The following is a 14002-nucleotide window of genomic DNA, read 5'->3' as shown; positions in this document are numbered from 1 at the left end:
CCTTCAACTCCTTTTAGCTGCCCAAAAATAAAAAATCACGAGGCAATATCAGGTGAAAAATTGAGGTTTGGAACAACTTTGACATTGTGTCCACCAAAGTAATTCACTACCTTATGACTTTTGTGAAACTCTTGAATTACCAAAATGAATTGCAAACTTTTGTTTTTTGTTTTGATTTCTCAAACTCATCAGAATTGATAATTTGAGTTTAAAGAAACATTTCAATTAGAACTGAGCCATTCATCGTATAGGTTTTGAAGAATATCCAATTGCCGGATTAAGATGCCCATTCCACGCCCCAAAAAAACCGAACAACATCATCATTGTGTGTCAATTTTTTTCTTCCGGGAAATGTTGCGGATTTCATCCTTCGGATCCACATATTTTGCTTCTGTTGCAATGAAACCAAGACTCGTCCCCCTGTACTAAAAAAGCGAAACTTCTTGGATTGATACGCACCCAATATAGAGAGGAGCTCTTTCGAAGATTGGACTCTAGATTTTTTGAAACTGAATTAAGGGTGGTGCGGAACCCAACGTGTATACGCTAGTTTGTGTTCAAATAATTATGCAGATAAATAACTGACTGTTTACGTGGTATCTTTGTCATCTCCTCTATTCCTCTGAGTGCATGCTTGGTCTTTCATCTAGCGGCTTGAAGAATTGTCTTTAATTTTTCTTGGACCGGCGATTTTGGTCAATTTTTATGGTTTTTATGTGCGCCCTTTTTTTCATGAAGTTATAACATCCTAACATGATTACCATTACAGTGGAATAGCTTTAGGAGCATCCATACCGAAGCCTTTTTACCCAATGTCTCGTAGATTTTTACCAGTCTTTGCATTTTTGCAGGAGCGAGGACTGTTTTCTTTATATTCATTAAAAAAATGAAAAAAAGCCCGCCAAATTCCCGCGAAACCGCCTCGTCTCAAAATTCAGTTTATATCCCGGCATGGCGCCCAAAATACCAAACATACTCATCATATACATATATTCATATTTTTTATTATATATTTATAATCAGCAGTATTAACTCCTTTAATAGTCTCATTATAGAAGCGCATTGCTGCTAAAACGCACCTTTGGACACCCGTATTAACTAAAACCGTAAGTTCAAAGTGTGTCAAACCGTTCAGTCATATTCTCAGTCATACTTTAGTCATTATCATCACCCAAACTGTTGTTTCAGTACTTCACTCAAACTCTAAGTCACTATTGCAGCAAACTGTGATCATATTCTTCTCAAACCTTGAGTTATTACTGACAACCAAAAAACCCTTCATTCAAAATGTCACTTCCAAACTGTCAGTTATATTTCCTAGGGACACATTTCAAACTTTCAGATATTGTCAGCCAGATACTCAGTATAGAGCACTTTTTTGCTCATTAATGAATTCAGTTATAGATTCAAACAACATTCGCGTCCAATATTGATCATGCCAGTTAATTTCATACATTTTTTTAAACTTGTAAGCATTATTATGAAAAATATTTTAAAATTAGGGTAATGGCATAAATTTAGTGCATAGATATCTTAATATTATATTGTAATATGATATAGATTTTATCATATGAGATATTAATATTGATTTATGCGATTACTGCACAATGATGTAGTATTTATCTTTAATATTAATATTGTAATATGCCAATGTTATATTCTAATTGAATGTCCTTTTTAACCTCATGATTTTCTTACTGCACTGCAATCTTGCCTTTTATGCAGCATTTTGTATTTAATCTCTCTTATCCTTTATATTTCTCTATGCTTTCCATTCTTTCTAAAACCAGATTCCATTGTTAATTCTTTAAATTAACAACAAATCTTAAATTTCTATATTAGTCATTGATCTGAGTTATGAAACATCTTGACTGTTCGTAAGGATTAATCTTATCTAATATTAAAAAGATTGATCTATTTACATTTTTAAAATAGCCTAAAAAAAGTCTCAATATTTATAAAAAGCATAATACAAATTAAATTTTTAATACATTTGAATTATTCGTTTACTTTATGATTAGTTCTTGAATTATAGATCGTAAATTTTTATTTTTCCCAAGTGAGCGCGTGTATCTCCAATCCCAGCCCCCTATAAGTCCTCCAGTGGTTCAGTTTTATCAAGTATAAAATCCAAATGTTTTTGAAAATAAAAAATTTCGAGAGAAATTTCTAGTTTTTTTCTTTGATTCAAAATCAAAATAAAATTTAGGAGTAAAAAGACACTATTTAAATGAATATTCATATGATGAATGTGGATAAATACTCTCAAAAGCATACAATTATCTATTCTTTTTCTATATTATCAACTAATAGTGATAACTTTTTGAAGTCAGATTTTTTTTTTCATTAAAAACATAATATATAACACAAACAAGGATGCACACTATAACGTATCCAACACATCAAAATATAAAGCTTGTTCTTGCGTCTGCGGCCATCCCAAAACCCAAAATTCTTTTAAAAAATTGAATTAAAAATTGAAGACTTGGGGCCTGGGATACACCCATCCAAAACCGGAATGGAATTTTTTGAATTAAAGGAATATATTTATGTATTTATAATATACAGTGATGTCTATAAAAAAATACTAAAATTCTAAAAAAAAATTCAATGTAAGTCAAAACGTATAACTAAGTGATCACTTCATAGTAGGATCAGCAATCCTACTAAATTGTGAGAACGCCACTAACTAAAAAGGAGCCTGGAGCTCTTGATCATCTTGTCAGTAGAGTTCATAATGCAGCATGCATATCTACTGATTAGAGATCAGAGCAATCTACCTTACCTTCAGGTGGAGCCTACAAAGCTCCTAATCGTTACGAGAGGAGCCTTGGAGGCTCCTGAAGCTCATCAGCAGAGCCTATTACCTGGCCTCTTCTGATGAATAAAGCATGCGAAAAACAACGGTCTACGAACCAGGAGCTTCAAAAGCTTCTAATCCTTACTAAAGAGAGCTTTGGAGCTCCTGAGTCCCATCAACAGAGTCCCAGATGGTTAAAGGTCCTTTGCTGCATTGAAAGAATTTGCGAAACACATCACGACACCAGGAAGCTCCAAAAGCTCCTTAATCCTAACGAAAGGGAGTTTGGAGCTCCTGAAACTCCTTTTACTATTAAATAGGACGATGTGTGCTGAGGGTTCTTATTTCAAGTCTAAGATTCAGAAGAAAAGCTGTCCTATCAAGTATACTTACCCACTCTCAGGGACTACAAGTGTACAATTTAAGGCAGAGAATACAAGGCCTTCATCAAATGAAGGACCTCGGAATTAATCTCTACCTTAAGTAGCAAATAACTTTCTCACTATTTAGAACAAAAGAACAAGAGTTGAGTACTTTGAAGGCAAGATTCTTCCGAAAACTCTCAGTTCGAATGAGAACTCGTAAGGACCTTGCCAAATCCAGTGAACCCAATACCTTGGAACTGAGCTAGAACCAGGAAGAAGTAGCCATACTATAGAGCACAGATGTAATCTCGGAAATGGCTTATATCGCCAAGCACAATAATAAGAAGTCTAACTCATAATACAAAAGTCAGGCTGATAGATAATTGTGCATATGGTTTGCAGAAACTCTCATGATATTTAAAATTCATGTTGTATCCCAAAAAGGTGACACTTGGGTGTATCGTCCAATCCAGGGATGCAAAAATCACATCACTTGGATATATTGAATAGAAGGTATCAAAAACAATTATTTAATGCTCCTAAAGAGGGTTTCGCTAGCATTAGCACAAACAGATATGCTAACTGTGATATAAAAGAGAGATTTATTGCAAAAAAAGTTCAAATAGTATATCTTATTATATTCAAAGCAATTCGCTGGATGAAACGTACGAGTTTGGGACGAATAGACTAAACATTCTTTAAACATTATAGTAATACTCACTGATAAGTACAAGTCCTTAGATGCGACATTATGGCTTTTTGTGTTTCTAACTTTACCTAAATTCAAGAACTCAAGTTGCCAGAACTTCATGTACATAAACATACCTAAGAGCTTCGTCCATTTATTCGTTATAGACAAATCATCTTTAAGTGTTTTACTCGTTGAAAAAGAAATGCTTGATTTTGAACTACGATGTTTTTGGCTTAAATAGCTAGTAAGATTTGAACTAGGGAGGGAATTAGAGGACACGTCTTTGCTCGGTTAGTCGGTGCTTGAGACAATATTGCTACAATTATACATAAATTACAACAAAAAGGGACGAAAAAAGACCTTGTAACTTTGTACCTTCAGACATTATGACCCTTAATGTAGCATTGAGCTTGATATTTTACGTACTTCAACATTTTTACCATGAATGCAATTGATTATAAATCGATAAAAGAAACTTTTAATTGTCTGTGAAAATTTATATGAATTTATTACTGATATTCTTATATAAGATAGTAATTTATAGTTTTAAAATCATATATGTTAAATTACTAAGGAGTATTCTAACCATTAGCGGCAATATACTTGATAAAATTTATTGATGGTGTGTTCGGCATAATTTCTGTGTTTTAGTCTGCTGGAGAACGGTTTACAAAGACTATGCATTGCTACGGGAAAAAATTCTTAGCCATTAATTTTTACTTGCTGAATATTACTACTTTCGTATGTTTTTGACTTAGTATTTGTCTTTACAAAAGTAATATGAATTGACGAAAACTTTATTTGAGCAAAGTCAATCTTAATACATTTGAGATCATAGTTCACTTTTCAAATGACTAGTGAAATGAAAAAAAATTTTTATATTTCTCAAGGATATTTGGGATTTAAATATAGTAATACGAATTCTTGAACCGATTTTAATATGTCTCAGTAAATCATTTCGAGCTAGTGTTGCAGAACATGGGGGGAATACGGTTGTGCAGTCGTAAGTCAGAATCAGGGAAAACGTTTATGTGTTAGGGAAAATTTGTTATTAAAAAAAGACGCTGATGAGAGCTTTCGTTCGAAATATAGAGGAACTGAGAATGCGCAACCATTCTCAGCGAGAATTGGATGCTATTCCCGTTACTCTGTATGAAAATTGAGTGTTTTCCCAAAGCGGAGTTTTAAAGATATATAAATTATTACTAATGCATTCTTCCAGTAAAATACAAGAAGTATTTTGACAGTATAATTAGTTACTTTAGCAAGCCTATACGATTACCATTTTACGATTATTGCTACTGTTTTTCGACAATAAAAGTAAAACAAAGTTATTACATATTAATTTACTTCAAAATACAAAAGTCATTTGACAGCTAAAATTGTTACTGTTAAGGCAAGCCTAGCTAAGTACCTTTTACGATGTATGCACTTTTTCGAAATAAATAAATTTTATAATAAACCTTTTTTACTTAGTAAAAATAAACGAATTTTATACCTTATGAACTTTGATGGAGGAATTATGCAAATTTAAAATAATAAAGAAAGCCGCGAGGAAAGCGATCGGGCTTAGTTCGAAGATTTGTGGTGAATTCCAATTCTTTGCTGAATGCGTATTCGCGGAAGCCGCGAAGCGAATTGAGCGAGCTTAGGTTTAAGGATTTGATTCAATCTTTGATTATATTCCTTAATTCTTATCGAAACTCGCAACAGTTCCATAAAAAATTATTAAATTAAACTGTCGAAATTACCGACGTAATCAACACCCTTCAACGGGTTGTGTCAGTTTTAACTAAATTTAACCTATGCATCTCGACCGATTACCATCTGACGATATAATAAGTAGAGCTTTTTTCAAATTTATTTTTTACATATATATGACTGAATCTATTGTACAGCATGCCGTATTAATCTATCTATGTGCTTTGGTTTAATAATGCTTCGGCGATAGAGCCGAATACGACGAATCCAACTTCCTTTCAGTATTAGATGCAGGTGATAAGAGAAATACACATGTCGTTTTCCCGTTAAATTTTCCAAATATGAAAGTGGACAAATCATTAGTTGGATTCCATAACTACGTATAATGCAATACAACTCTTAAACGGAGGCCCTGTATCATGTATTTACACGCGAAAAACGCAAGTAGTCACGCTAGAAGGTCAAATTCTTTTCCCAAATTTTTCTGTCCACATGGACTTTTTGATTTCTGCCTGTTGATTTCGCAGGTTGTGGAGAAGTGATGGTGATTAATGTTCACTTGGTATATTTTGAAACGCAAGATGTGAACTTTTTAATCAAAACTCTACACAAACAATTGCCATGGCACATTCTTGCTCTGGGAAGATCCGATGGTGCTGTGCACAAACACTTCTTGTATAATCTATGTTAATTGCCTAAAAATAGCAGATTACCTTTACATCAGTTCTAGACAATGTGCTGCAGCATGTTCCGAAGTCAATGAGTCTAACGTCAATGTGTTCGATACTCAAGCTAATTATTTGGTTTTTGAAAGAAAAAAGTTTTACAAGCAGCGATTTTCGACCTAAAACGATCATCTTCCGATTAATATGTCCTCAAAAGCCCCGTCCCTTAATGGTTTTTGATCGTGATGAAAGAGCTGCCAACATTCATATCTATTCGAACAAAACAATGCAGACTTAGATCGACATTATTCACAATTATCGAAGAACCAATGAAGCCATATTATGACTCGACGGCAGGACAATAGCAAGCGACGATTATAGCTTTGGATTACCCTTGGAGTTCATTTCAATAGATTGTTGTCTAGTCGAGTAGAGCTGAACACTCAAAATATCAAGAGTGCAGGAACTACACATCATGCATTTACCACATTTGGCTCACTTTCGAACGATGCTTTAGCTACAGAGAGAGAATAAGACGAAAAAATATATAAAAACTGAGCAAACTCGATTCACAAGAATTCAGAACACAGAAACAGAAAAAAGGAGAGACGAGCAACAGAGGAAAGAAAGAAGGAGAAAATAGGACGAAAAAGGAAAAACAAACAGGAGCAAAGACTGAGAAAAGCGGAAGAAGAAAAATCATGACTCCAGAGACAGCGGAAAGAAAGAAGGAAATGGAAAGAAAACACAAAAAAACGAAGGAATAAAGAGCAAGAAACAGAGCGAAAAGCAAAGCAAAGGAAAAAAAGCTCAGCCTGAAGAACAGGCAAAGCTAATATCAACAAGGAAAATACGAAGCTAAAATAAGAACAGCTCTAGTTCCACACTGAATCTGATAATCGAACATACTGGATCAACAATAATTGAAGAAGAAGAAACAAAACATAAGAAACAAAATGAAAATATAATGACTAACTAGCGTCCTGAATTTCAGATTTTATTTTTGGGAATTACATATTATTTATTATAAATTTATTTATAAAAAAAGTTAACATTACAAATATGAATGTATTGTAAGTATGATAGTATAATTAATGTATTACACAATTTTGCCAATTTATTAACTGTTTAAAATTTATAAAACATTTATGATGTTTTTATAATATACAATTTGTTGACTATTTTCAATTATCATAATTGATTGGGCATTATTTTTCCAACCATAGCATTATAATTTCTATATTTTTATCAAAACATAAAGTCTACTTTTATAAGGTAATAAGTCAGATTAATTACTCAAGTTGTAAAAGTAAATATTTTATGATGGGTACTAGTAGAATTAATATAGTAATTCATATAAAAAAAAAACAAAACCAAAAAAAAAACCAAAAAAAGGCAAGTGGAGCTGCACAGGCACTCTCGTGCCCTCTGAGCACCGAAAGATTCTTAGAATACTGAGATAGAAATCTATAAACGGAGAAGGATGTGATAAAAACCTATGTCTCATTTTACTCGAAGTTTCATGAATATTACAACTCAAAAATATATTTTACGAGTAGAAGGGTATCTCTAACCCTCATTTTCTAACCTCATTACAACTACTTGAAATATCATAGAAATTACACCGAAAAAAATATTTTAGGTAAAGGGTAAATCATAACATCTTTTCTAACCATCTTTTGCTACCTCTCTTGAATTATTATGTAATAATTAACCAAAAATTAATTTTTAAAGGGTAAGAAGGTATATCTAAACTCTTTTTCAACCTCTTTTACTCTTGAATTCATACATGAAATTACTACATTTAAACAAAATATAATATTAGGGTAGAAAGGGATATATTTATAACCTCTTTCTACCGTCAATTTGTCTACCCCATCATTAGATTATCTATGAAATTATACCACACAAAAATATATTTTAGATTATGGTAAGGGTATTCTAACCGTCTTTTCTAAACCTCTTTTCTACCCCTTTAAACAGAATTTTCATAAATGTTAACAAAAGAATAATATTTTACGGGTGAAGAAGAGTATACTATAACCTCTTTTTAATCTTTTCTACCTCATCCTTAGATAATTTATCAGATGGAGAGAATTTACACAACAAATATACTATAGGCTGTCATTTACGAGAAATTCAAAAAAGTCTTTCGAAGAAGAAGTCTCACCAATAGTCTTACGAAGAAGTCTCAACACAAGCATTACGAAGAAGTTAACCAAAAAGCTCTTTACGAAAAATCATGAAAATTCAATGAGAGTAGAAAAGAGGTAGAAAAGAGTGTGAGATATCACCACTTCTACCTAAAATATATTTTTGGTCATTCGAAGAATGTCTCAAAAGTCTTTTAGAATAAAGTTCAAATCAAAGTCTTTATACGACAGAAGTCTTGACAAAACATTATACAGAAGAACAGTTCAATGAAAATTCAAGAGGTTAGAAAAGAGGTTAGAAAAGAGTGTTAGATATACCCCTTCTACCCTAAAATATATTTTGGGTCATTTACATCATTTACGAAGAGTCTCAAACAAAGTTTTATACGAAGAAGTCACAATATTAAGAAACCTGTCCAAAAGACCAGCTTTTTTAACTATCACTATAAAATTGCCACTGTAAGCTACGTAAGAATCATACCCATAAGAGGAAGAGAGTCATGAAACATCCAATAGATAAAAAGTAGACACACAAAAAAACAGTTGCCAAATACAAATATGAATGTACCACAACTTCATGTTGCCACAAATGTCAGCAATCCTATGTGTTAAAACCGAGATTTTTTGGTCGAAAGGAAGTGGAGTTTTAAGAGAGCGCAACTTTTTAGTCAGGAAATGAGACAAGGCTAAATGGTGGCAGCTTGCAGACGGACACAAATATAAAACACCTCAAGTTCAAGATGATTTGAGTTCACTCAACAATAAATCAATATCAGATGTAAAAAGTCAAACCATAGAACATTACAGAAACAGAATAAGGTGAAATACGAAAAGAACCTAGATAATATAAAGCAAAGAACCAAAAACTTCAATGAGCTGTAAAAACGTAGAGAAATAAGATGAAAGAAGAACAACGAAAGAACTAAGTACTAGAGGAATATGCAAAAAAAGGTCAGATAAAAGCAGCAAAGTACAATAAGCGAAATGAACAGATGTCATTAAACTTTGAAAACACCAATAACCATACTACCAATATACAAATACATGAAAACTGGAAGAGATACAAGACAAAAAGCCCTAAAGACATTAGTATGGATAATAGAGATTAATCTATAAAGAAGTTTTGAAGCAAACTGTAAAGCGAAGAAAACTATTTAACAGTTGCAAAAACACAAACATACAGTATAAAACTAGCTACAAGAAAGTAAAAATAACAAGACGCAGCATGCAGAAAGTTGCAATGAGAAAGGCGCCACAAAATATTAAAAGCTAACAGACTGAGCTTAGATGCACCAAGCGCAAGTAAAGGCGCCCAACTCGCAATCAAGGGTAACTAGGAAACAAATAAATACAAGCGATGAAGACAGTTACAAATGAACAATCATAACAAATGCTGACTTGTAGATTACAGACGCCTCGGAAGCTCTCAATAGCTAAGGAATACACAAGGTGGAACGACTTCTATCTGGACAGAAAAACTGAAAGCTGAGGTTTCGCAAAAGAGTTAAAAGAAGTATGCACAAAATATGAAGAAAAATAACAGATGCAGCAAGAGACAGGCAGTTCAAAGTAGCATTATGACTCACGTAAGCATACTGTTGTGAGTAAAAGTCAATTAAAAAGAGTTAGAAAACAGACAAAACAAGAGCATTAAGATGCTTTACTTAAAAAACTGAAAAAGTCAGGTAGAGACATTAGTCTGCAGATGACAAATGTGCCAGATGTGACACATACATAATATACCGCATCACAAAAACCTCCAAATGAAAGCAACTGCACAGGAATACTAGAAGGCTATTTAACATCTGTCAATGGACACAGCGAAACAAGCATCACAACAACCACACGTCAAACCAGACAACAACCAAACAACAACAGATCAGCAAGAGACCAACCAGTTTCAAACCGCGCACAAAAACACAACAACTAGAGACAAGGAACATAAAAGAAGTAGGAGAGAACAAGGAACCCAAGATTCTATAAAAATGGCTTATAAGAAGAGGTGTGGTTCCCATATGTTTGACTTTAAGTGACGATATAAGAGCTATCAGGAAAGTTATTCAAGGATGGAAACTACTGGAACCCGAACTATTTTAGCTTTAATGGTCAGACCAAGAACTGATATAATCTCAAACCTGGGAAATTACAAGCTCGCTAAGGGATACTGATTTAATTAGCATATCATCCAAGACAATGGATGAATTGTATACGAGATATTATTGATGTCAAGGCAAATGAACAATTCAACTTATCGTCAATGAAACGCGTTAAAAAATAGAAGACGGAATCAGAAAAGAAAAAAAAGCTTATGAATGCGGATAGAGTAGATAGGGAAATGGTTTTAGAAAGGCTCGGAATATATGAAATGCACAGAGTATTGAGGTACAAATAAACTCACAGAAGAAGAACTAGTTTCAGATACAACAGACATGGAAGAATAGTTTCAGCAACAACACTAGAAGAGCTGAGGAACGAACAATCCTCTTGGAACTAACCTCACAGACTAGATGACAGATTGGAAACAGCGAAAAATTCTTGACCCTTCAAACAAAGGTATGCGGAGAATATGGAATAATTTCAAAGAGTCTAAGAAAAATTCGGCTAGACATAGTAGAGAATAATCGAAAAATGAATTGCCAATAACAAAAGACTCCACACCAGATGAAAATAATTCAGCATAGAATGGAAATAACTGGAAGAAAATGTACACAACATACAACAAACCATTTTTACTTACGAGATTTAACGTTCAATCTTCGATGAAACTCGGTGAAAATAAAGGTTAAATTCAAGAAAGACAATATGAGAAATGAAAACATTGATTTAAAGTTCATTCAGAAACTAACAAGATGGAAACAAATACTTTTTTGTTTCTGGCAGGACGATGGACTACAATGAGATGGGGTTCAAAAGCTATCCAGATAGTGTGGTCATAACTTACAACCTCATTCAAGAAGTTGTAAGACGCAATGGGAAGTCAAATGGGTGAACCAGATATAGCTGGTATTTAGTTAACGCGGCTTAATGCCATTGAAAAGATATGAAAAGTGCAGATATTTTGGACAAGTTATGAAATGACAGATGGCTGATGGAAATATAACACCTGACGGTTCTAGAACATCTTATCTCAAAAAGAACTACACAACATAGAGATGGTATATTGGTGAAGCAGTTTAGAAGAAATGTTAGGAGGATAGAAGGAAGAGAACCTATTGTTACAGACTTGCAAACGAAAGTTTAAAAATGTCATAAAAAACTTACTTGCAGACAGATGAACGAGAGGAGTGAAATATAAGTAAAAACTCAAGTGACATACCAAATGAAATGTTAGTATGAAAACATGTTTCTCGACAAAATAAAACCAACTTACAGAAAAAACGACGCAAGACTGAAAAGATTGGGTAAAAGCTTTCCCATCACAAAAGATTATAATTGGCGAACATGAAATAGAAAACCAGAATGGATACAAAAACATATATTGGTAGCGACCTTATTCCATTATGGAGAGGCACTGTTGAAGAGTTGAACGAAACTCAGGAAGAGTCATGCAAACAATACGCGAAGACTCAAATACAAACATCGTACAAACTCTTCTCTAGGATATGGATTACATGAGAGGGCGAAGAGCAAGAAGAAAAGACATGGGAATTTTGGCCAACATACTAGATGAACATAATCAGAGACTGCAACAACTTTCAGCAGAGGCAATGAAGGAAAAAAGAAGAGATTAAAACTCAGTCAGGAAGAAAGTAAAGCTTGGGTCCACGTGGGTTCTATTAATACATATAAATCCAATATTCTATTATTTTTACTCATATGAAATGTTACGCGCCTCAGAAGTATAACGCCAACAGTTTTGGATGCTATGAATGGGAAATGTTTCCGAATGGTATAACGAATGCGACAATGCCATTAGAAGGTCAGATAATATTCTGGATTAATATACAACTGCTGTTTCCTTATGAAAGAGTGAGTTTGGAGAACGTTCTTCAACAACAGTAGATATTCTTGCGACAGTTTCATATTATTTTATTGACAACTCTTTCTTAATCGTGAACAAGACATTGAAATAAAATTCTGCCCAAGTTGTCTGACAAGAAAGGTGTTTTACAATGGATTTTCTATGTCGGATACCAATATGCTACAGAAGTTTTCATGGATATATGATATATTCTACTCTGGACTTAGTTCATAAACATAACATGGGCAAACTAGAAGGTTGCTTGAGAACTCAGTACAACACAAGCTAGAGAAACAAACCAGACCAGTATGAAACTATTGAGAGAATAAGAAGACTTTGACCTAACGTTCCAGGAGTTTTTATGTATAAACTTCTTGGACAACTGCATCAGACAGTAACAAGTAAACTGAAACTTAGAGTTCCTTTGTCCATCTTCTCATATTCAGGTTTTTAGAGATACTTGCCAAACTGGCAGGAAAAATTTCTATCGAACTTACTTTCCAAGCAAAATACTTTCATTGAAACACAAGACCCATTCACTCTTACGAAGAGTGGGAACAAATAAGAATGTCATTCGCCACTTTTGCCAAAACAAAAGTTGACCTTAGCTTTGGATTTCTCAACCTCAACAACTGAAGTAAAAACTATTATTTCAATGCTTGCTGGAGATGCTTGGGACCATTAAGTTCAACATGCCGAACAGTTTGAATGCCAAGAGAAAGAAAGAGACTGCAGTCTATATGTTTGGACCCAGATATTTCAAATGCTTTAGCTGCCAAGTATATTGCCAGTTTCATAGTTTCCAACTATACACCAAATAATTGTCAAAGACTTTGCAGGTGAATTGGGAAACCAAAGTTCTGACAGGTGCAAGAACAGATATTGCATTAACAACTGCAATGAACAGCAGATAACTATGTTTGTACTGTTCAGACGAACTATAAATGACTATTCTTGCTTCTACAACCCTGGTATTAATATCATATTAAACATAGATGGCAAATACTATAAGAAGAGAATAATTCTACAGTTGAGGATATGAGGGTCATACAACCTTGACATTAGTGCTTATAACTTTAACAACAACTCAAACAACCATTAAACCTGAAATGAAAAGTGATTTATTATGCATATGTGAAAGTATGGACCATACGAGCTCAAAACTCAAATATACAAATGGAACCGTTCAAACTTTTGGCTTGGCATTCCATTTGCTGACTCAGAAGACTTTATGGTGTGGTATTTAACTGTTGGTACAGTTCAAATAATATACTGGTGACAGAGACGGTCCAGATGAATTGAAAGCAAGAAGTTTACAAAACCAATAGCACTTTCCGAAGAATGCTCTTTTGAAAATTCTTCGATATTGAAACCTGTGGGAAGATCCTCAAGATTGTAGTATAAGACAAGATTCATCGAGCAGAATTTTGGCAGCAGCAGGTAATGTTGTCTTTTGAACTGACTTCTCTCACGTCAATATTGACACAGTAGCAGTTGACATATATGTATATAACACTTACCTTTAGAAATTGTCAGTTTTTTGTATAAGGATTGATTTTTTGGTCTGTGTTCATAAACTTTCACCCATTCGGTTTACCAACTTTCTTTGCTTTATGAAATATTTTGGTTCAGCAAGGACTTGCTATTCTATAACATTTTTCCATGT

The 14002-nt window shown here is 33.6% G+C and overlaps 1 pseudogene across 1 annotated transcript, besides 3 other annotated features; it reads right to left on the bottom strand.

Moving 5' to 3' along the window:
- TVAGG3_0596320 lies at positions 1-989 on the bottom strand (annotated as a pseudogene). Its single transcript has one exon. A coding segment is annotated over exon 1 (989 nt).
- Positions 1-1091: a mobile genetic element.
- Positions 1092-4905: 3814 nt separating this feature from the next.
- Positions 4906-5649: a mobile genetic element.
- A 3156-nt stretch (positions 5650-8805) lies between these two features.
- Positions 8806-14002: part of a mobile genetic element that runs on past the window's edge.

The sequence above is a fragment of the Trichomonas vaginalis genome, chromosome II (assembly GCF_026262505.1).
Source record: "Trichomonas vaginalis G3 chromosome II, whole genome shotgun sequence".
Taxonomy (NCBI): domain Eukaryota; phylum Parabasalia; order Trichomonadida; family Trichomonadidae; genus Trichomonas; species Trichomonas vaginalis.
Note: the sequence above shows the minus strand (reverse complement) of the source record. Positions and strands in the feature narration are given on the sequence as shown.